The sequence below is a fragment of the Bos taurus genome, chromosome X (assembly GCF_002263795.3).
Source record: "Bos taurus isolate L1 Dominette 01449 registration number 42190680 breed Hereford chromosome X, ARS-UCD2.0, whole genome shotgun sequence".
NCBI lineage: Eukaryota > Metazoa > Chordata > Mammalia > Artiodactyla > Bovidae > Bos > Bos taurus.
This window is the reverse complement of record NC_037357.1, coordinates 118,441,994-118,465,441: the sequence shown is the minus strand read 5'-3', so window position 1 is coordinate 118,465,441 and position 23,448 is coordinate 118,441,994. Positions and strand designations below refer to the sequence as shown.

Here is a 23,448-nt window from a genome sequence, read left to right as displayed (position 1 = left end):
TGCTTTGAACCTGTTTGCATTAACACATGAAAACATCTGCTAAGGTGGACGATATTTTCTTCAGAAATTCTGTCCTTGTGCTTTTTGCAGTTAGGCCCTGGGAATATATCTCTTCATATCCTTAGTAATCTAAATATTCAAAAGTGCATAGAGTATTTTGTGTTTTGAGAGGGGTAGCATAATGGGCAGATGTCAGGATTAGCAGCTGATTTTTTATATATATAAAATCGTATATATAATACAATATATATGTATAGAATATAATACATGTATATTATACATGTATAATATATAATACACATTTATCTTATATGTATATATAATGTATACATGTATTTTATACATATATAATACATATAAATATTATTTTTATATATATATCCCTTTCTTTCATCATGCTAGCATTCTGCCTCAGCCTGGCTTCTGTGTTTTACAAGCTAATAGAATATGCCATTTACCCTCCGGATTTACTAAACTTTATTTGTATAAATACATGCCCACTTATCATAGTCACACCACTGAGGACTTACTAAAACAGATTGTTAGATTCCACCCCTATAATGTCTGATTCTAGGTCTAGGATGGGGCCTGAAAATTTGCTTTTCTAGCCTGTTCCCAAGTGATGCTGATGTTGCTGGTCCAAGCACTGCTTTGAGAATGACTGCTCTAGATATTCATTGAGTTTTAGTATTCAGCCAAGAGCAGTTGTATGCAAACAATAACAACATGAAATCATAACTTAATAGTAGTAGAATGATGAGATTTAGTTAAGACGAAATACTTTCTGTGACAGAAATATGTATTTTCCTGACCTCAGTCATGGATACGTCATGAAGACTTCTGGGGAACCTCATGTTTGTTTTTTAAAATTATGTCACAGAATTAGAGGAGTCTTTTGCCAGAATAGACCTTAAAACCATCTAGCCTAATACAATATCCTTCTTTATGAAAGAAGAGACTGAGACCCCCAAAGATGAGATCTCTCTAAGTTCACTTTTTTTTTCTTCAGAGGCAGAGACAGAAGTGATTGGTTAAGTAAAGACTGTGTTAGGGAAGAGAGCTTTTAAGAGGACTAATTTTCCAAATATAAAAGGAACCATTTTAGTATTTTGTCAACATTTAAAATGTTTAAGTTCACCCCAAGTGTTGATTTTAGGCCTTCTGAGCCAAAGGTCTATAGTGATTTTAATAACAGTTTTTTCCAGTAGCAGAGATCCTTTGATGGCTTAGGTTTTGGGTCTACTGCCTAGGTTCTTGGGAAATCTGATACTAGAGGCAGCCCAATGAAAATGTTGACAAATACCAAGTTTTCAAAGTATTAACTATTGTAATTAGAAAGGAAATTAAACAGTATATAAGAATTAGAAGAGGAAGAGGTAGGTTATCATTGTCTACAGATCCATGCAAACACTGAAAACCTAATGAAATCAACGAAAAAACTAATATAGCTTAAAAGAATTTAGGGAATTCAGCTGTGTGGCATGGCCAAAAAAATTTAATAAAGTCACTAGTTACAAAATTAATATTAAAAATCAATAGTTTTGATCTAAACCAACAACACTCAGAAAATATGATGGCAGGACTAAATACCATTTCTAGTAATCACTAAGAAGATTAAATACCTAGAAATAAACTTAACAAGAAATGTGCTGGAGATATATATATATGAAGTAAACTCTAAAATAGTAAAATACTAATGAAGGTTGTAAATGGAAAAGTATATCCTATTCTTGACTAGAATTCTTCAGCAGTTTAGGATCATTCTCTAAAGTTTATCCATAAATTTAAAGCATCCTTTATTTTAAAAAGAAATCACAAGTTCCCACAAAGAAGATGACCTGCTGGTTATTAAAAATTTGAGGAGTTTAGGGTAATTAAGATCTTTTGGTACTCTCCTGATTTTGATGGAGCCAATGTAGAAAGTCCAGAGATCTAAAATTGCATTTACGATTACATAAAGAGATGGTTTTTTCCCCAGTCATCTGGGGAAAAAAATACAGTTGTATTTCTCCCTTGCTCCCTATACTAGAACAAATTCCAGATGGGTCAAAACTTAAACCTAAAAAAGTAAACTGTTAAAGTAATAGATATTTTAAAAATAATCTTGGAATGGGAAGAGCTTTTGAAACAGCACAAAAATCAGATTCTGAAAAAGAAAAATATCGATAAATTTGACTACAAATTAAAAAATAAAAATTTATGCAAGGCAAAAATTACACATACAAACACACCCCCATAAAGTTAAAAGAGAAATGATGAAGAAGGAAAAATATTTGCTGGCCATGTAGCAAACAAAAGGCAAATTTCCTTCACTCTGGCAAATCAAAGAGAATAGGACCAACAACCTAGTAGAAAAATGAATTGGTAAGGGATGCGAACAGGCAACTCAGAAGAAATACAAGTGGTTTATAAACGTTGGTAGAGATATTCAAGCTCACTCTTAAGTTCAGACATTCAAAGGAATACTGTTTTCCACCTATCAGAATGACAGGGATCCAAAAATTAGATAAATAGGTAGCATAGGCAAGGTGGGGGGAGGAATATTCACATATATTGATCAGAGTGGAAGCTGGTACACCCTGTTTGGACCACAGTTAGATGACATCTTGTCAAAATTTTAAATGAATATACCTTTTGACTCAACAATTCCAGTTTGGGTATCTCTCTACAGAGGTACAGGACTTGTGGATATTATTAAAGGTACTGTACAAAGATATTTCTTGCAACATCATTGGTAATAATAAGAAGCTGAAAACAGCCTAATTGTTGGTCAAATGAGGATTGACTGATTGAATTATTACAATCATACAAAAGAAATCTGTGCCACCCTTAAAAAGAACATTGATGTTTATAGAATTTCCTCTTAAGTGGAAACAAGCAAGATTTAGAACATTGTATATGATACTTTCTTTGTATTTTTAAAAACAAGGGAAGAGATAGTTGCAGTATACATTTTACTTAACCCATTATATTTGACTTATTTCAATTTGTAATGAATATTTAAAATACCAGTTGGATATTTTATATTGCCTTTTTGGGGACTGTCTTTGAAATTTACCATATATTTTATGCTTGGAGCACAGTTCAGTTTAGACTAGCCACATTTCAAGTGCTCAGGAACCATATAGGACTCCTGGCTCATGCACTAAGCAGAGTAGGTACAGAGAGCAAAGAGCACTTGGCTAGAGGTTCAGAAACCCAGGTGGCCCTGCAGCTTATTGCTCTGACAGTGTGCAAGGAGTTTACTTTTGCCTGGGCCTCATTTTTTTTAGATAGAATGTGAAGGATTAGACTAGAGTTTTTTAGAACTTTAGTTCCTTCCAACTTTAAAATTTAAGGTTCAAATATAGTATTTCATATTACTTGTCAACATCAGAAATGGAATTGCACTTGGTTTCAGATACACAATTTTCACCAGCACTCCTAAAATTGTGTATTCCTAAGTGAATCACAGTTCATATTGTAGGAATTATATTGTTAGTGCTTAGCGTAAGGTTCTTTGTTTATTGGTTTAAGGGAAGAATTTACTAAAGCTACATACATGTTGTAAACCAAGTAGGAATTGGTCAATTCTTTAGGCTTTGTTAATATTTCTAATGGCACATGGAGAACCAGTAAAGAGTAAAAGAATGAATCACATCAGTAGTATTTAAAGAAAGAGTAAATGTTGAAGGAGAAAGAGTTGAGAGGGAGGGGTTTTTAGTGCCCCTGTTTATAAAGTTTATTCTTCAGAAGATAATAATGAGTAGTTCGTTTTGTACAAGAGAGAATGAGAATCACTCAGACAGTGGATCTCAATTGTAGCCACACATTGGAATCACTTGGGGGAGCTTTTTAAAATCCTGATGCCCATTCTGTACCACCGGTGGTTCTTGCAGTGTGGTCCTGAGACCAGCAGCAGCCGTAGTATCTCCTGCGAACCTGTTAGAGATGCACGTTCTCAGGCCCCACCCCAAGACCTACTGAGTCAGAAACTCTGGGGTGGCGCCCAGCAATCTGTGTTGCAGCGTTCCCCTGGTGAGTCCACTGTGCAACCAGAGTTGAGAAGGAGCAAGAAGGATTCAGGGTGGGGAGAACAGCTGGGTTTCATTTTGAGTGCTAGTTTTCATCCTGTACCTGGAAAATCCCATTGACAGAGGAGCCTGGTAGGCTACAGTCCATGGGGTCACAAAGAGTTGGACACGACTGAGCGACTTCACTTTCACTTTCTTTCACTTTTCATCCTGTGTCAGCCATGAGGATAGAGTTGGAGATGGAATGCAGTCCGCTGGCTTGGTGTTTGCCATTCCTGATATGGGGGTTTGGTAATTTATTGATAGTGTAGATGTTGCATTTCACAAATGGAAGTCAAGAAGCATCCAATCCAGTTGAGGGGAAAAAACATGGGAACCACAAAAGCCACAGAAACTACAAAAGGTTGGGACAGAAGGGAACAAGTATGTTAATTAAAATGTTGTAAATGAAGAAATCCCAGGTAGATTATAAATTATTTCATTTATGTATGTTTCTTAAAAAAGGTTCAAGTGCCATGATGATTTTAGGTCCCCTTTATCATCTGTTGTCAAGTCTATTTGATCAAAAAGCATTGAAGGCTTGTTGAACCCTTTATCATTTGGCATTTAAGGATCCATTTCCTCTTTAACACTTGAGCTTTAGGTAGGAATGCACTTAATATAGGTATGGTAAATTCGGAATGAACTAAGCCAAAAATAAAATATATTTTCCAAGTATAAAGAGGTTGTCACTGACTGAGAAGGAGTTAACATGTCACATTCTTTTGATTTCTACTTCTCGGGAGAAATCACAGTATCTGTAATTTTGGAGGCATATTCTGAAGAATGTTATATTGTGATCTCTGTAAGCTGAATCTTAGAAATCTGTCTGGGAGTTTTCAGCCCTGACAGAATAAGAATGGACCCATTTTAGTATCAGGTTGGTTTGATTTTTTAAAAGTTAAGAGGATTGTATATGCAGATCATTAGAGGGACTGTTTTTCCTCTGCCTTGTTAACAGCAGATGGAAGAAAGCAGGCTGGGCTGTGTTGAGAGTACATCTCGTGCTTCTTATCTTTTGCGATCTTGGCTGTATAACTTCTGTAAACCCTTTTTATGTATTTTTCTTTTCTCATCCCCAAACGTTACATTTTATGTGGGAAAGTCAATTTTGATAATTTTCAAAAAGCTAGGTGTTACAGCAGAATTTGTGCCTCTTAGAAAAAACCACTCCTTACTATAAAGTAAAACCTGCCTTTCATACCTGAGTAAAACAATTCTGATATAACTTTCCTAATCCTCACATTTATTACAGAAAAGATGACAGTGCTGTTTTCTAGACCATGTTAATGAAAAATATTATATTCATCTTTGTATTAATTTCCCAGTAGTGAGTTTCTATTTTTAGATTGTTTTGTGAATTGGGCTTTCTGAGTTTAAAGTGGTTTTCAACACATGGGTGTTATTGTCAAACATCTTCCCCAAATACCAAACACATGCATTTCAATAGCTTTTTTGGACAGAAGCACAGTTAATAATTCTTTTATAGAAAAAAATACATGGTTTTTTAAAAATTATTATTATTTTCTCAAATTACGTTCTAGTATTTAAATTCTGAAACTTCATTTCACTGTGTAGACTTAACCTTGTATTGCCAAGAGGAAAGAAGTAGCTTTTCTGCAAAGCTAAATAGCTTTTACTTTATTGTCTGCTATGAAACAGCTGCTGATACCAGAAAAATGCCATCTCATCATTGGGCCTGGGGTGTCCAAAAGAGGCAGGAAAAAACTGACTGTAGTTCCCTGTCTGCCCTGGCACTCTGTCCTCGTTTCTCTCCGTTTTCATTGCCATGAAGAGCAAGAGAACAATATTCTGCAATTAAGGATTCCATTAAGTTGAAGAAAAGAGCAAATGGGGGATGTTTGTTCTCCAAGCTGAAAAAATTTGTCTGGGTTGGGGGGGATACTGGTAGTGGTATAGAGAGAGGTGGGTGGAGAGACGAAGTCAGGGCTGTTTGTTGAATATACTGTTAAGGACTGTTACCATCCTAATTAATCAAGTTAGAAATTACAGCTGTAGTCGGTTTCCCCCCAATTCTTGTTATCAATTTTCTTCTCTTTTGAGACAAAGCAAATATAAATTTTGTGTTCATTTGTCATTCGTTCTTTGACTTCAGCATCTCTGAAAATAACAATGTAGCACAAAAGCCCAGTATTTACCTAGTTGTAATGTGGGTTGCCATGGTGTTTTGCAAATTATTGCAATTATGTTCACCATGCGAGTCGCCCTTGGTAACTGGCGAAAAAACTGATAATCCTGTTTTGAACAAAAGGTCAAATTGCTGAATAGAAAGTCTTGATTAACTAAAAGATGTACAAAGTGGAATTATTTCCTACCATTCAGAAATAGTTCTTGATCGGGTTTGGGGGAGGGGGTGAGTAAGTACATCTGATTACTGAAGTACAAAGCATTGAAAGGATGTTGTCTTGAGCCTTTCATGTAGTCTTAATGGTGGCTTTTTTGTCAAATTTACCCATTTGCGGCATTGAAAGAGGCAGCTGCATTTAAGCTGGAGAGACGGTGCTTTTTCAAGAGTTCAGTGCATGGAAAGTTCTCAGCAGTATCTGCAGTTTACTAGTAGCCCCTGGTCTATTAAAACTGATGTGCCGCATTTGAGCCCATTGCTCTCAGTACTTGTGAACCCCTCTGGCTGATGATCTAATAAAGTGCTCTTACTGGACAATCTCTGATCAGCTACTTAAAAAGGAGCTTGGGGGAGGGGGCAGCAGAGAGAAGCCTCACAGGCAGTGAGATCTAGTGTATAGGCCAGAAGAGAGCCTCCAGGGACTAAACTGAGAGGTCTGTCACGATGGTAATCTGTGCTTAGGTATTTGCCATGGTGGTGTGGGTTTTGTGCCCTGAATCCCTCTACGCTGTGATCACAATTTTTTTTCTCTCAAAAGAAATCTTCATTTTATTACAAGATGAATAAGAAAAGATTAGACATGTCAGTTTGAAATTTGGAAATCCACTTTTGTGGATTTGCTTCTTCAGTGATGGGCAGTAATAAAATACATGATCCTATGTTTATGTAAAAGCAAAAGTTTCCCAGGTTACAGCCAAAGGTCAGATGGATTTCATCTCTTCTGAATCCGGCAGAGCATCTGGGGGAGAATTTGAAGGAGGAGGGGTTCAATGGCCACCTGAAAAATCAATTCTTAAAACTTTTGAGAGTGTGTGAAAGTGGCATGAAAGCAAAGCAAACCTTAACAAGTTTGTGGGTTTACATTCTACATCACCTAGCAACCCCCTGGCTCAGCCAGATCTCTTGTCTACCCTTAGTTCTGTTTACAGACTATTCAAACGGTCCTTCGAAACCATGAAAGATATTCAGTTTCATTAGTACCATTCTCAAGGAGAATATAATTAAAGTTAAATGAACAAATATTGCCGGGTGATGGTTTGAAGTTCACTCTGATTTTAAGGTGCCCTTTGAGGCAATTGCATATAGTTCAGTTTTAACATGTTTTGCAGTACCCAGGAGTACCTCATTAACTCATACCGGTAAATACTAGCTTGCAAACAAACAAACAATAAAATTTGCTTTTAGCTAGACTTGAGCAAAGAAAAGAAACTCTGCTAGTGATAAATTTCTAGACATGCCTTCCTGATTGAATTTTTTAATCAGTTCCTACCCTGGACATCTGAGCTGATCCATGTGTACACTGAATAAAGACAGGGGAGGGGGTCTGGGAAACAAAGCACATTTCTTTAAAACTGATTTATTACCTACCTTTGAAGATGCAGCGTCATAAAGGAAAGTATTAAAATCATATTCCGTGGAAGGCTGTGTGCATTATAGTGAATAGCTTAATTTCATAATACGTCTAATACTAATAATACATGCCCTTCCATTCTGCTTGGAAGCTGCTTATGTACTTAAATTAACCTATTCTTGAAATATCTGATAGAGTGAAGAAAAATTTTTTTCATATGCCTTTTTATCCCATAAGCCCATTCTCTGAAAATTTGGGAACAACCAAACGCTTATTATAGGTCAAAATATTTTTCAGATGTGTTAGTGGTTCAGTTATACAGAATACTCTTGGTAAAACTGTCTGTTCCCTCATTAATAATAGTTTTCTGATTATAAAAACAATATGTACTGGTAGATAATTTACAAAATATAGAAACAGAAAAAACTATCTAAAGATAATCATGGATAGCTTTTTAGAGTATTTCCTTCCAGTCTTTTTTTCTGTGTACATATTGATGAAACTAAGCCTTGAGTTAGTTAACTTTTGAAGCTTGTTAGTATGTGCACATACCTAAGGTGATGTTTTTTCAAGAGCGAGGACTTGAAGGGTAAGAGCCATGTTGGAAACAATGAACAATTTTTCTTAGCGGCCTCATCACTAAAGCATTAATGTAAGCATCAGAGTAGCCATTTTTCCATCTCATTCCATTTGATTCTTTCTTTTTTCCCTGTTGAAATAACTATATGCCTTAACTGACACATCCATTTATAACCATTCATGTTGGAAAGTCGGACATTCATCATGGTTGGAATATTACATCCCCAAGTCACTTGTAGCTTCACATAGGGAAAAGAGTGTTTTATGAAAAAATTTGTAATACAATAGAGATTAATGGAATGTGGAGAGGAAAATGCTTTCAATTTCTCTTGTAAAGTGAAAGCAGGGCAGCGTGGAAATCTTGTGTTCTTACTATTTGTATTTTGTTAGATCTCTAACATCCACAGTACATGGCTGGGTTGCATGAGCTCTTTGTGCTTTGTTGACAGTTGACAGACAAAGCAAAATTATTCCTGAAGCAAGGTACTGTGTACTTAGTTGTGACCTATTATAGCCTAAGAATGTAGCTTGCTTTTCAGTTGGATAAATAGAGAGAGCATTTTATAGAATAGACTTGAATATACTAAGAGAGATTTTAGCTGCCCATACAGAAAGATACATGTCCTCCATTGAACTTTTTTCCCCCAAAATGTAATTTTCCACATAAAGTCATTTTAAGTATATTTTCCCTGGTTGCTTGCACGGAGACGATTTTAACTGTTCTAGTATTGTCCTACGGTGGTAAAATAAAATTGCTGGTAATTGTTGGCTTTCTCTGCTCACAGCATAGCAGAGGAATATGGCTTCCATGGGGCTCTCTAATGTGCCTCAGGTACATCTTCTGATGTTCATCCTCTGATTGCAAATTAAAATAACAAGACTATGGTATTGGATTTGATGCGAAGCAAAGCAGAACAGCTTGCTAATTTATCATGTAATATACAATTGCTGAGGTTGGAATTTGTCCACTTGTAGTGCTATTCTATGTGTCTAAATGAGGACCACTGTTTGCATCTAACCTATCATAACAGTTTGGGACTGCTCCATTATCCTTTCAGCAAACTGATGGCAGAGTCTGGTCCTTGCACAAATGATAAGATCAATAAGTTTCAAATAACTTGGATGAAATGACATGTGACTGTTCACTTAAAGAGATGTTTTACTTTAAAAATCAATTTTAATAATATTTAAAATTCTTACATTGACCGATGAGGCATTTTCTACTTCTCTTTTGTTTGATAATTTTGTTTAAAAATATTTTTGTATTAACTTTGGTGAATAGTGTATGTGTATATTTTTCCTGATTTGCTCTTTCATCTGCTCTGGCACCTCTCTGAGACTTAATAATCACTCTGATGTGCCAGGATGCTGCAGTGTAGAAGATTTAACTTTAAAAGTAAAATTATGTTCATGTTAAAACTTCCCCTAGAGATCTTAGGAAAATTTTCTCCCAGTTTTGGGTGCAAATGTGGGTCAGAAAGCAATTTGTTTTTTGATATTTCTGGAAATCCCAAATCATAACATGTCATTCTTCAAAAGCAGCTGTGGGCCCATACTGTGCACTGTCTATAAGAAGACCCATTTTACACTGGGAATAATTCTGTGACAGAAAAATGTGACCATAAGGGAACTCCAGAACATTTATAAATGGTTTTGGGTGAAAAGAGTGTCTGGTATTCTCAAAGTGCATATAGTTTGGGGAGAGGAACAGTTAACAGCCATTATAGAAAAATAGTAATGATATGATGAACTCTGTAAGAGCATGCATGCTGGCAGACCTCGCCCTGTGACCCTGTCACTGCACTCCTGGAGAGCCATTACAGTTTTAAATAAATCATACGTCACTGCAGTAGTGTTCTGTTGTCTCTTGAATCTATGTGCATCCCTAAATAAAGCACTTTCCTTACTGTCTGTTCTGCCATCTATAACTTCAAATCCAGTATAGTTTTATTAGGAAAAACAGAAATTTTACTTGTGTTGATGGCATAGTTGTACTATTTTGCAGTCAGGTTGAGAAGCAGCTCTGTGTAATCTTAACCAATTAGCCCTCTTTGTAGTTCTCCATTTGGGGATAACATCAGGTGGAAACTGACCAGGTTCTCTCCTGGTTAGAATAGTGAGTTGTCAGCTATAAGTACAGCACTGATGTCCCCCAGTACTGGAGAAAAACGATAATAGTTGACACTTACTGAACATTTGTGTGGGCTTTCTTATTTGGTCCTCTGAGCAACTCTAATAGGGTAATCATTATCTCTGGTATCATAGATGAGGAAACTGAGGCTTAGAGAGCAGTTTGGCCCCTTTGTACAAAATCACCTATTAATAAGTCGGAGGGGAGAGACCACACTCAAGTGCACTTTTTCATACCTGTTCAGTTTTCTTCATTGAGTGTAAACATTTTGTGCTAGAGACTGGGTAAGACACTACCATATCCAAAACGAGTCATTCCCCAAGGGCCTGACCATCCAGTTAGGAAGGTAAGATAAGATGGTTCCAGGACAGTGCACAGCAGGGTCTGTTCAGTGGCTGCTGGACTAGAAGAAGAAGTCCCTGAGGGTTGGGGAAATTTTACAGGCAAGGAATGTAAGTGATGCTGAGTGAATGGGCACTTTACGCAGAGGTTCTGTGGCACGAGCCGGAACAGGGAGTTGGCAATAGGCAAAAAGTGATGATGACAGAAAGCCAGCACTATGGGACAAATAGTGAGAAAGGAGGAATGGGACCAAAGCGTGGTATAGGAAGGTATACAACTGGAGGATGGGAGTAGAGAGGTCTTGGAAAGCTACTTGGAAAGGCTGTGCATTGGCTGTGGGAGAGTATGGAGTCAGGGAAACCTGGCACAGGCTACCACAGTAGATCATCATTGAGGTCTGGGTTCGAGTGTGGTTGGTGATAATGGGACTATAAGGCCAATGGACAGATTTGGTGACTGACTGGAAATGGGCGAAGGACCCCATATATTTGATTAAAGAGTATGAAAACTACTATAAATTTTTTTTCTACTGTGACTTTTAGACCCCTATTATTTTCCATAAACCTGATCCTGTGCATTTTTTATTTTATTGCTTCTATTCATTTATTTTCTTCGAAAGATAGTTTTGAATGCCTTTTATGTACCACATTTCTGGGTGTGGGTGATTTTTTGTGTGTGCATCCTTCTAAAAATAGAGATGTACACGAATTAATAGCAATTTGTGTTTAAGGTGCAATTGTTAGGAATGCCTCAGCTACAAGTGGAAATCGATCCCTTTTTAGCATATGAAGACAGAAACCATTTTTGTTGAGGCCTCAGAAATATAATTTAGCAATCAGAACCAATCAGCATTTAACACAATTTCATACACAATGATTTCAAGGTATTAGTGATGCTGAGACTAAAGCAACAGGTGATAAGAGTTTTGCATGTTTTGATAAAAGTTTGTTTTGCCCTGGGACAGGCTAGCTTCACCTCTTTTGAACCCTCTACTTATAAACATGTTTAAAGTAGCCATCTGAAAACTTAATGACCCTATTCTGCTTGGTTATGACAATTTGGCATTTACACATGGTATTGCATAATAAGATGACATATTTGGATGGCAGACATCCTCAGAGTGGTTCTGGGTTTTTTTTTTTTTTTTTTTTAAGCCAAACCTTTTTATAGGTTGGACTTTCAAAAAGCTACACATTATTAAATTTTCTTTTTCCTTCACTGATTTGGCAATGTACCTTTGGGCTGCGTATTTCCCAACATGGGAAATGAAAATAAGTTTATTTTTGCCCTTGTGTTACTTCAAAGAGATTTTATACAACATTGGTATTTTCTTTTGCTTTTATCACCTATGGGAGGCAAAATGCCGTGAGATATTGTAAGATTTGCTTCATCATGGAATATTTTCAAAAATCTGACATATTTATTTTTAACAGCTCAAATGTTCCTTGAAGGGTATATTTAGCACAGTCAGTCAATATTTGCTGGGGGAACAAAGGGTTAACCAAATGTACTTGACAAAACTGAATGGAAGCAAAGCATATATTAAATATAATTGGGGCCTCTTTCCCCCATTAAAGAGTTTTATTTAAAATGCACCATGACCAAAGCTTAATTATTAAAATAAAACAATAGGCATAAAGAGTTACAGGCTTCTAATATTTTTTTTCAGCCCCAGTTCCCTTCACACAGTTATCAGCATGTTTAATTTCCATGCATAATAGCACCAGTTATTGTTGTCATTTGTAAAGGTAGATTAACAGATAGTAAGTACAAACAAACCCAAATAAGTACTGAATAGAGAGGTGACAAAGAAGAAAAGACCTCTTTAATGTTAATTATAACTGGTAGGAAGTCTAGACAAATTATATTATCTGTTTTCTATATGATTTGAAAGGACATTTAGTTAGTAACTCTGTCAGAGATAGAGTTGGGTGTTTGCTTTTGAAACAGGTGAGGTGACAATTTAGCATCTCCCTGGATGGCAGCTCACCTGGTGAGTCATGAAGTTGTGGTAAATTGATGAAATCAAGTTTCAAAAACACCTGGAAAGAACTGTAGCTTTGTGAACATTGTATTTAAAAGATTAAAAAATAATTGTAACTCTGGGTTGTATTCTGGTACTCAATACTTTATTGTCTCAAAACATGATAATTGACTTACCTGCTTGCTTTTTAAAAAATTTTGTTAAGAATTGAATGAATTACAACTGTGGTTGTGACTATTAACTGATAAGTGTTTCCAAGTGTGTAAAGTCTCAGGTAGCAAATGTAGTGTCAGAAATCCAAATAAATGATGAATGGGTGGTTCATTCTTGTATTTTTCATACATCATTTCCCTTGAATGCTACTTTTCCTTTATTAATATGCATTTAGGCCCAAACCCATGTAGGGTACATCCAGAAACAACTAGTCTCACCTTTTGTTTTATAAGCTACATTTAAAATGTACTACCAGCTGTTGCTGTCAATCCCATTATCCCTCTGTCTCCCCCATGCCTGGAACATGCTAAACCAAAGAATATTTTTTCTTTAATTCTGGGGGATCATCAATTTTGAGCTGCACTCTTAACGGCTTTTTTGGAGGGAACAAATACATGTTATTTGTAAAGGCATCTGAGTTTCAGAACTCTTAAAATGTATCCTCAGATCAAGAACATTGGTAATAGGCCCTAGGAATTGAAAGAGTTGCCTATGACTAAGAACCACTGATTCTCTTTTCTAGTTCAGGGTCTTTTGCTATGGTAGTAGCTGTATGTCTCAGATCGGTAGAATCCACACGACTGAATCTTTTTGTCGTTTTAGTTGGTACTGTGCAAGGCGGTTCTTAAAACCATACCATAGCGAATTGCTGTTTTGTTTTTGTGTATGTGGATCTTGCTTTCCTATTTAGATTATAACTTCCTGAAACTGTATACCTGGGGACTCTTTGCCTATTTCCCACAGTATTTAATACAATTCTGGTATATTTTAAAGATTTCATAAGGATTCCTTGAGACTCTCTACCTGAAAAGTTGATGTTCCTACTGAAGGTGGGAGTAAAGTATATTCTGAATGTATTGTCTAGATGAATTTTAATATGCTTTAAAGGCAGCATCTTTTATTTGAGTCAGAAAGTTCTACAGTGTCCTTTCTCTGGTGTGAAAGCCATAATAAGCTGGAAGAACTGATTCTGGGCACTTTGCCTTGAGTTAGGTTGTAGCTACTTCCAAGAAGAAGATTGAGGTCACTCAACAGAACACTGAACGGGGACATCCTGCAGCTTTGGACTAATGCCACGTGACAACCTTAATAAGCGACAGATGAAAGTCCCTAAAGTAATTCAGCAATATTTGTCTATATACTGCTCTTATCTGGGGAGAAAAGGCGTTGGCCTTTTCTGAAACTGAGGTTGCTCAGTTTCGAAACAGGGAGTATGGTTAAACATGTCATTGATCCTTTTCTTCATTGTATCTCAGTCATATCACACACCATTCTCTCTTCACTCTTGTGCACATTTTCTCTCCGCCTAAGTTGTCTTCCCTGCCTCCTCCACCTACTAAACCTCTACTTACTCCTGAAGACCAGTTCAGAAGTTCCACTTCACCAAATACTCCAACACCCAAATATAGTTGGGTCCCTACTCACAGCTTCCCAGGTGGGGACCCCATGCAACAAGGGAGCATACCTTGTTCACCTTTATCCCCTAGTGTTTCACCCTCATTTGCCTTAGGGCTCTAATGCCTAATACATGTAGCACTAAAGCCCACAGGCCCTAGTGCCTTCATAAGAATACCAGAACTTTGCTCAACCCCACATGTGAAGTCTTGAAGAATTCTGTGTTTAACAGTTAAGTTTTATAGCAAACATAGACCTCATTTAAGTTAACAGATATGTTGTTACCACATCTGTATGAGAAAATTTAAACAAGGACTGTGAGAGAAAGTACCTGAAGAAAGAAAGCGAGAGAAGAGGAGGATTTTAAAGGCCAGGGAGTGGGCAATGGCTGTTTGAAACTACTAGAAAAGAGTGGTCGGTTGAAGTTGTCCTTGAAAACTTTGCAGCCAATTTTATGCCTCCAGGGAACATGCATAAAAGAATCTGTTTTCATTAAAAAGGAGATAATTGCTTACATTTTTAAGTGTTTCTTTTATGTCAAAGGTAGTTGTAGGCACTTTAAATGTATCCCATCATTACAACAAACCTATAAACAAAGTGTTATTATTGTGCCCATTCTATGGAGAAGGAAACTGATCAGAGCAATTAAGTAGTCAGCTGTTGGGAAAGTCATTCATTTCTACTCAGTATATTCTTTACTTTGGTAATGGCCTTTCATTTCAGTTCAGTTGCTCAGTCGTGTCCCACTCTTTGCAACCCCATGAATCGCAGCATGCCAGGCCTCCCTGTCCATCATCAACTCCCGGAGTTCACTCAAACTCATGTCCATCGAGTCAGTGATGCCATCCAGCCATCTCATCCTCTGTCGTCCCCTTCTCCTCCTGCCCTCAATCCCTCCCAGCATCAGGGTCTTTTCCAATGAGTCAACTCTTCGCATGAGGTGGCCAAAGTATTGGAGTTTCAGCTTTAGCATCAGTCCTTCCAGTGAACACCCAGGACTGATCTCCTTTAGAATGGACTGGTTGGACCACCTTGCAGTCCAAGGGACTCTCAAGAGTCTTCTCCAACACCACAGTTCAAAAGCATCAATTCTTCAGTGCTCAGCTTTCTTCACAGTCCAACTCTCACATCCATACATGACCACTGGAAAAACCATAGCCTTGACTGGATGGACCTTTGTTGGCAAAGTAATGTCTCTGCTTTTCAATATGCTATCTAGGTTGGTCATAACTTTCCTTCCAAGGAGTAAGCGTCTTTTAATTTCATGGCTGCAGTCACCATCTGCAGTGATTTTGGAGCCCCGAAAAATAAAGTCTGACACTGTTTCCCCATCTATTTCCCAAGAAGTGATGGGACCAGATGCCATGATCTTCGTTTTCTGAATGTTGAGCTTTAAGCCAACTTTTTCACTCTCCTCTTTCACTTTCATCAAGAGGCTTTTTAGTTCCTCTTCACTTTCTGCCATAAGGGTGGTGTCATCTGCATATCTGAGGTTATTGATATTTCTCCCGGCAATCTTGATTCCAGCTTGTGCTTCTTCCAGCCCAGCATTTCTCATGATGTACTCTGCATAGAAGTTAAATAAGCAGCCTACTGAACTAAAACCCATCAGTTTACATTCTGCATGTAATCATATGAGTTTTTATTGGGAGGTTTTGATATATTAGGTGGCAGGAGGATATCTTTTAAGTAAAGAAACTAATGTCTCATGTGATCTTTTTTTTTTTTTTTTCAAACTTTATTATGAGTTTCCTAATTTTTATGTTTGGCACATAGATCAAATTAACATGACAGGAAAGACGGGTAGGGAGCTATTTCAGAATCTATTGGGTGACATGAATCTACCTTGATCACGATAAGTCTTATCTTGATCACAAAAGGGTTTTTATTTGTACTGGTTGATGGTGGTGATAGGACTGAAGCATTCTCTTTGTCTCTCCAGGGCTGGTTGATTTGTGAAGAGCCCACATGTCGAAATCGAACTCGGCACCTTCCCCTTCAGTTCTCTCGAAATGGACCCCTTTGCCAAGTCTGCATGAAAGCTACACTTCGACTAGAGGTAATGGTCGCCTCGTGCTCGGGGCATGGGGATGTTAGCTTGTACCTTAGTTCTGGGAAGTGGATATTTGGTATATACCCTGTGGTGATACCCTACTACCACACACATGTATTTAAGAAAATATCCAGACTTCAAAAAGATACATGCTTTAATTTTCACATTATGAACAGTATATTTTTATATCTAAAAGAGAAACTGATTAGTTCTCATATGGGTTACTCAGATGTCTTTGGTTACCACTTTTTAATTACAGAGACGAGATAACTTTTGTAGAAGCTGCTGTTACCTTCAGAGTAGATCAGAACCCCTTTTGCAAAGGCCAAGAAACCTCCCAAACCTGTACTATAAAGGGCTGATTTGATTTTTATGGAATTCATTGTTTCTGAGTAGCAGCACAGAGGGATAGTTCTCAAACCTTTTCTCGCCTCAGTACATAGACTCTCAGTGACTCCCATCTGGTGAGCACACAGTCTGGAAGCACTTTCCTGGTAATTAAGGTGCCGTCCCTCTGTCACCCACTGTGAACATCATGGACCCAAGCAGCATTTGCTACGCTGTGGGGAGAGGGGTATTTGAAGGTCTTCCAGGCAAAGTGGATTTTGTGATCAAGTAATTCGAGCCAACTCTGAGTTCAGTTCAGTTCAGTCGTTCAGTCGTGTCCGACTCTTCACGACCCCATGAATCGCAGCACGCCAGGCCTCCCTGTCCATCACCAACTCCCAGAGTTCACTCAAACTCATGTCAGTTAGTCAAGGTTAAACAGGACTTACTGTAGACTGTCAAACAACCTGTAAAATGATAAGGTGCGGTCTACTTCACTGATACAGGACTGTTACGTGCCTCACTTTCCCAAAGTTTTCTGGTCCAAGGATTTGTAATGATCTGGGTGAGAAGGGTGAGAATAGGAAGCTTGTTGCTTATTTACTTATTTTTTAACTCATAGACCAGTTTTAACCAAATTTTGACTTCAGATCTTTTCACTGAAAAGAGTTGATACACAGGCTAGTTTTAGGAAAATATTTTAATGTATCACTTAACAGAATTTAACAAGAATTACAAGTGGCTGCCACCATTGTATATTCCCTTGTTCTTATGCATATCCATATGTATTTTTATGTGGTTTCAGTCATCATGAAGATATGCTTTTATATCATGTTTATCTTTTGTTGAACATCTGTCTCTGTTGCTATTTAATTTTCGTACTAAACTTCTAAACACAAATTTAACCATTCCTTTCATTGGACAATTTAGGCTACTTTTACTATCCCTTTACTAGAAAATTGTGATGAATGATTTCCTGCTTAAATTATTTATTATTTGAAATATTTATCAACAGTACACATCCAAGTGCATAAATTTAATGTAGACATGATTCATGTTGCCATATTGCTTTCTAAATGGATTATCCCAACTTAGGTGCCAGTTTTACCACTACCTTTGCAGCATTTGTGCATTATCATTAATTTATTTTTAACTAATTTGATAGGTATAAAATGTTCCTTGTCTTACTTTTAGTATGTCTTTGCTAATTAGCAAAGTAGATTTTAGATTTTTTTTTTAAATATGGAGCACGTAAGTGAGAATTAGTTGTAGCGAATTCTTTTTACGTCAGTCTCATCTTATGACTTGTATCAGCATGTGCAGAAAGAGAACAAAAGTATATATATATTTAGTGTGAGTCATCAATCCAGTTGTAGACTCCAGGGGAATCACCTTGCTTCATGAACCGATGCTGCCTTTGAGATTTTTTAAACATCTAGCTCATCAAATCATGTTCAATGAAAACTGAATTACTTCTTAGAAAGTCAGCCAATCTTAGGATTCCATTCTTGGTGACAGAAAGTACAAGGAAAATGTGCAGCTAGTAGATCGGTAACTTTCCAGTAAGTGCTGATGATGTTATTGTTAGTGGTTTAATACATCAGGTTATCTTTTATCATTTATGATCCTTTTTTAAATGAGTGAACCAACACACACATTTTGAAGTATTTTTTCCCTTCATTTTCTTGTCCTCAAAATGGGAGCATGTTAGGTAGGCATTTACCAACTACTCAGGGGTGATTAGCTCCTCAGGCCATGTTGCTGCTCAGAACATGACCCCCTGGAATAACTGGAGGTCGAGAGCATCCTGGTTGGTGATCTTGCTCTTTGCCATTCCTTGCAGGGACCTTAACAGTGGGACTGAGCCTACTCCTCTTCAGTTCATTTTCAGTTACTAGTGATGAGTAGGAAATCTCTTAATATGTTTATGATGTTCCTGGGCTTTCCTAATAGAAAGAAAAAGCTATATCTTTTTAGAGATCATTCTAAAGCGGCTCCAGAATCAGTGATGCTATGGGCAAGATCATTGTAGTTACCATAGAGTTTTCCAGAGGATCTATTTTGCAGGATTATGCTTATCTGGTTCTTAAGTTCTGGGTTATTGTGTGTCAGTCATACATTACCTTCATTTAATAATAATTTATTGAACACTTATTATACCCTAGGCACTTTGCTAGGGACTAGGGCCATAGCAACGAACAGAACATTTCCTTATTTATAAAGCTAGCTTAGGATTGCATTACATGTATTATATAAAATCGATATCTGTGGACAGAATTAGGCATTTGTAAATATCTGTACGGGCATAAACATTAGACTTTCCTAATGCTTAACTAGTGAGGACTTTAAATACATTGTCAAGTTTGATGGTATAATACTTACCTCTTACTGTGCCAATCTGATCTTCACATAATAAATCTACTCTCATTCAGTCCTGTGTTGTAGTTGGCTTGAGTACTTCCCAGAATTGACTTGGGATTTGAGAGTGGGCTCTTCTTCTGGCTCCTCTTGCCAGAGTTATGAGAAAGAAAGTTGGGACGGTTTTGTTCCCAGGGTTTTAGACATGTCTCTCTTAGATACCTTAAAAAAAAAAAAAAAAAAAACAGAAATAAAGAAATCGGTTAAGATTTTTCACGTTCATGGCAATTTAACAGTATACAAATCTATGATTATTAGAAATGTACTCTCTGGGCATTCTCTGCACATAGAAAGTGCAAATAAATACAGGAATGAAAACTCCACTGTATGTGTAAGTTCCCAAGTGAATAGAACCTTTTTTCACACTGATGATAGAGATAAGACTTATCCAAGTTAGTGAATAATTATTTTAATATATATTTATTTTAAGGATGTGGTTTTTTGACTTATTAAGGTGGTCAAGTCTGTATGGCTGTGATCCAAACACACAGGGGATCCTATATTACATAATTAACCAAAAATAAAGCATTAGTTTGGTTTTGTTTTCTAATTAGAACTGAGATTGAAACCAAGTTAAACTTTTTCTCATTAACATTGCCATTCTTGATGTGGAGATGAGAAGATATCTACATGTGACCCACTTGCTACTCCTGGCTGGGAGAGGGGCCGGGTAGGAGCACTGTGGCAGAGTTTGGTTTATTCAACTAAATTTCTTAAAGGCCTCTTATGAGGAAAGCACTAAAATGACTTCTGGTCCTACTGTGGGACACCCCTAGTGTTTCTCACGTTATCCTTAATTGTAGAATTGTTAAAATCTTTTATAACAGAACGTTTGTACCATGTAGGACTTTGGCCTTCATGGGAGAGGATAAATACTGAACTTGTGATCATTGTATGTTGCAATTTCATTATGGCTGTGGCTGATGGATTATTGATTTAAAAAGTAAGTTAAAGACAGTGTGAATGTTGCCAGGCTGTGTGGGACAATGTCTTGTTTCTGTGTAAGACGAAAACAGTTGTGGTCTCTTAAGGAAGTAATCATAAGCTGTACAGGAAGAGAAACTTGGGACTATGATGGAAAGTCTCAAACAGCTGTACTGAGTCATTGGTTACCCTCCAGTAGACAATGGGCTTTTATCATGAAGGAGCCTTTGGAATTCTCTGCTCTGATTTTCCTGTGCTTGTTTTTTGATGCAGAGTTTTGGGCTTCTCTGGCGGCTCAGATGGTAAAGAATCTGCCTGCAGAGTAGGAGATCTGGGTTCAATCCCTTGGTTGGGAAGATCTCCTAGAGAAGGGAATGGCTACCCACTCCAGTATTCTTGCCTGGAAAATTCCGTGAACTGAGGAGCCTGGTGGGCTACCGTCCATGGGGTTGCGAAAGTTGGACATGACTGATCGACTAACACTTTGCTAAATTCTACATACAGACTTGCCTACCATGAAGCAGATACTAGCCTTCCTTTCAGTATAGTATTTTTCTATTTAAAAAAAAATTATTGAGATGAAATTCACATGACAGAATTAACCATCTTAAAGTGAATAATATAGTGGCATTTAGTGCATCCACGGTGTTAAGTGATCACCACCTCTGTCTAGTTCCAAAACATTTTCACCGCCCGCCGCCCCCCCCCCCCGCCCCCGCCCCCAGCAAAAACCCTGTATTTGTTAGGCAGTCACTCCTTTTTCCTTCCCATTCTTTTGGCTACTGGAAACAACTAATCTGCTTTCTGTCTCTATGGATTTACCTAGGTTGGATATTTCATATAAATGAAACCATACATTATGTGACATTCTGTACCTGGCTTTTTTCACTTAGCATAATGTTTCTGAGTTTGATCCAAGTTATAACCTGTGTCAGTACTTCATTACTTTTTATAATAATAATTCATTGAGTAGATATACCACAATGTATTTATCCATTTATCTGTTCATGAACATTTGAGTTGCTTCTTTCAATATGCTTTTGAAGTTTATTTTTATTACTTAGATAGATCTTGTGTTTGGTCTCAATCTATGTCATATGTCTCCCTTGTTGGTCCTAGTTTAGCTAAATGGTGCTATACAAGGCTAGACTGATCCTTCCTTTTTCCTGCTTTCAGTAAGCACCTACTCTTTGCCTGTTGTCTGAGAACCTTTTAGATACTTGAAGGTAGCTGTCTTCCTAAGCTTTTCCCTGCTAGGCCAAGTATCTTTAGATCTTCAACCATTTCTCTAGTGCTTTGCTTTCAGAATAATGATCCTAGTCCAGGGTTTATAGCCTGATAAAATGATTAGCCCCAAATTGCATGCAGCTGTTGGATAGCTCTCATTAGGACTAGTATGGAGCAGAATAAACCTGCCGCTACCAGCTTTTTCTAGGTAGTAAATTTCTGTGAAGTCTTTTTAGGGTTGCATTAACTTTCTTGACATCCATATTCACAGCATTGATTCATTTTGCACGTTCTGTGTACTCAAACACATAATTTCTTGGCACATACAATTGCTAAGCCATGCCTTATCAGGTTTTCTGAGATGCAAGTGGTTTATTTTTACCTAATGTAAGACTCCATTAGTACTGTATTAGTTTCCTAGGGATGCTATAATGAAGTACCTCAAACTGTGAGTGGCTTAAAACAACAGAAATTTCCTATTTCACAGTTCTGGAGGCTAGCTAGAAGTTTGATATCCAGGCATCATAGGGGACTCTCCCTTTCTGAAACCTGTAGAGGAGGATCATTCCTTGCCTCTTCTAGCTTCTGGTAATCCCTGGCATTCTTTTGCCGGCAAATGCATCACCGCAGTCTCTGCTGTCATAGTTGTGTCTCTTTTCTTCTTCTTATAAGGATATAGTCATGCTGGATTAGGGCCCACTGTATGATCTCACCTTAACTTGATTTTATCTGCCAAGATCTTATTTCCAAATAAGGCTACATACACAGGTACTCTTCATAGATAGGAAATGGCTGAACTGAGAGAAATGGAAACCAAAAGTAACAGTGGCTTAAACAGAATAGACATTTAATTTGACAGTGTCATCAACAGTGACCCTCAAGGTCACATTGTGGTCCAAAGTGACCGCACAAGCTCCTTTAAGGCATCACAGACTACAGGACACAGAAAAGGCTGAAGAGTCCAAAGGTTGCACTTCTCAGCCAAGTCAGTTCTTTGAGCAGCCTTCTCAGAACTCCCACCCAACACTCCTTACGTTTCATGAGCCAGAAATTAGTCACATGGATATAATAGCTTATTTTGTTACTAAAAAGAGAAAAAGAGTAGACTGGGTATTGGGAGCCAACCAGTACTCTCTGTGGCAGAGACCTTCCAGTGAACCCTGTGAAATCTCCCTTTGCTGTGCTCAACCCATCACTGTCCCATTGTGGATAACTTGGATCCTGGTTCTGCCGTGCGCCCACTCTTTTGGCTTCTACATATCTGATGCTGATTAGCCTTCCCTTTTTAATCTTCTCCAAAATATCGATTAAAATGAAGTACATTTCTGCCCATTCCAGTGGCTCAATGCTTCCTTCCAAGTGGACGCTGCTCCATTCTAATCAGCACCCTTTGTGGAGGATTGTTCTACCAGTTGCTAATTATCTTTGCTTCTGGCTTATCATTCTCTGCAACGGGTTTCTCCCAAGGGGAAAACCACAGCGTTACTGAACTAGATGCTGATGGTCGCGTGGTTTTGTAACTATCTTGGCCCCTGAAATGAGAAATCATACAGTCCATCCCTTCAATATTCTGGAATGATGCTAAAGCTGAAACTCCAGTACTTTGGCCACCTCATGCGAAGAGTTGACTCATTGGAAAAGACTCTGATGCTGGGAGGGATTGGGGGCAAGAGGAGAAGGGGACGACAGAGGATGAGATGGCTGGATGGCATCACTGACTCGATGGACGTGAGTCTGAGTGAACTCTGGGAGTTGGTGATGGACAGGGAGGCCTGGCATGCTGCGATTCATGAGGTTGCAAAGAGTCGGACATGACTGAGCGACTGATCTGATCTGAAGCAGCATATTTATAAGAATGTGCTTGCAATGTACTCATTCTGTGCCCCTAGAAGCCAATTGCTTAAGGAAAGGGTATTTCAGATATTTCTTTTAAAATATGAGTTCAGTAATTGGCTGGGAGAGAGTAAGACCCCATGTAATGATCCTGGCCAAAGACACCTAACTGAGGGAGTGATGAGACAGGACCATCTTGATAAATCATGGAATGTGATATGATTTGCTGTTACATATTAACTAATTATAACTAC

The 23,448-nt window shown here is 37.7% G+C and overlaps 1 protein-coding gene across 6 annotated transcripts in view; it reads left to right on the top strand.

Annotated features, from left to right (window-relative positions):
* Nucleotides 1–23,448, top strand: part of POLA1 (DNA polymerase alpha 1, catalytic subunit) — a 295,127-nt gene that overhangs the window by 171,246 nt on the left and 100,433 nt on the right. For all 6 annotated transcript variants that reach the window (XM_059883482.1, XM_005228356.5, NM_001206065.1 and 3 more), the window contains one exon: nucleotides 16,355–16,471. In XM_059883482.1, the coding sequence (XP_059739465.1) occupies nucleotides 16,355–16,471 (117 nt within the window). The remainder of the gene's footprint in view (nucleotides 1–16,354; nucleotides 16,472–23,448) is intronic.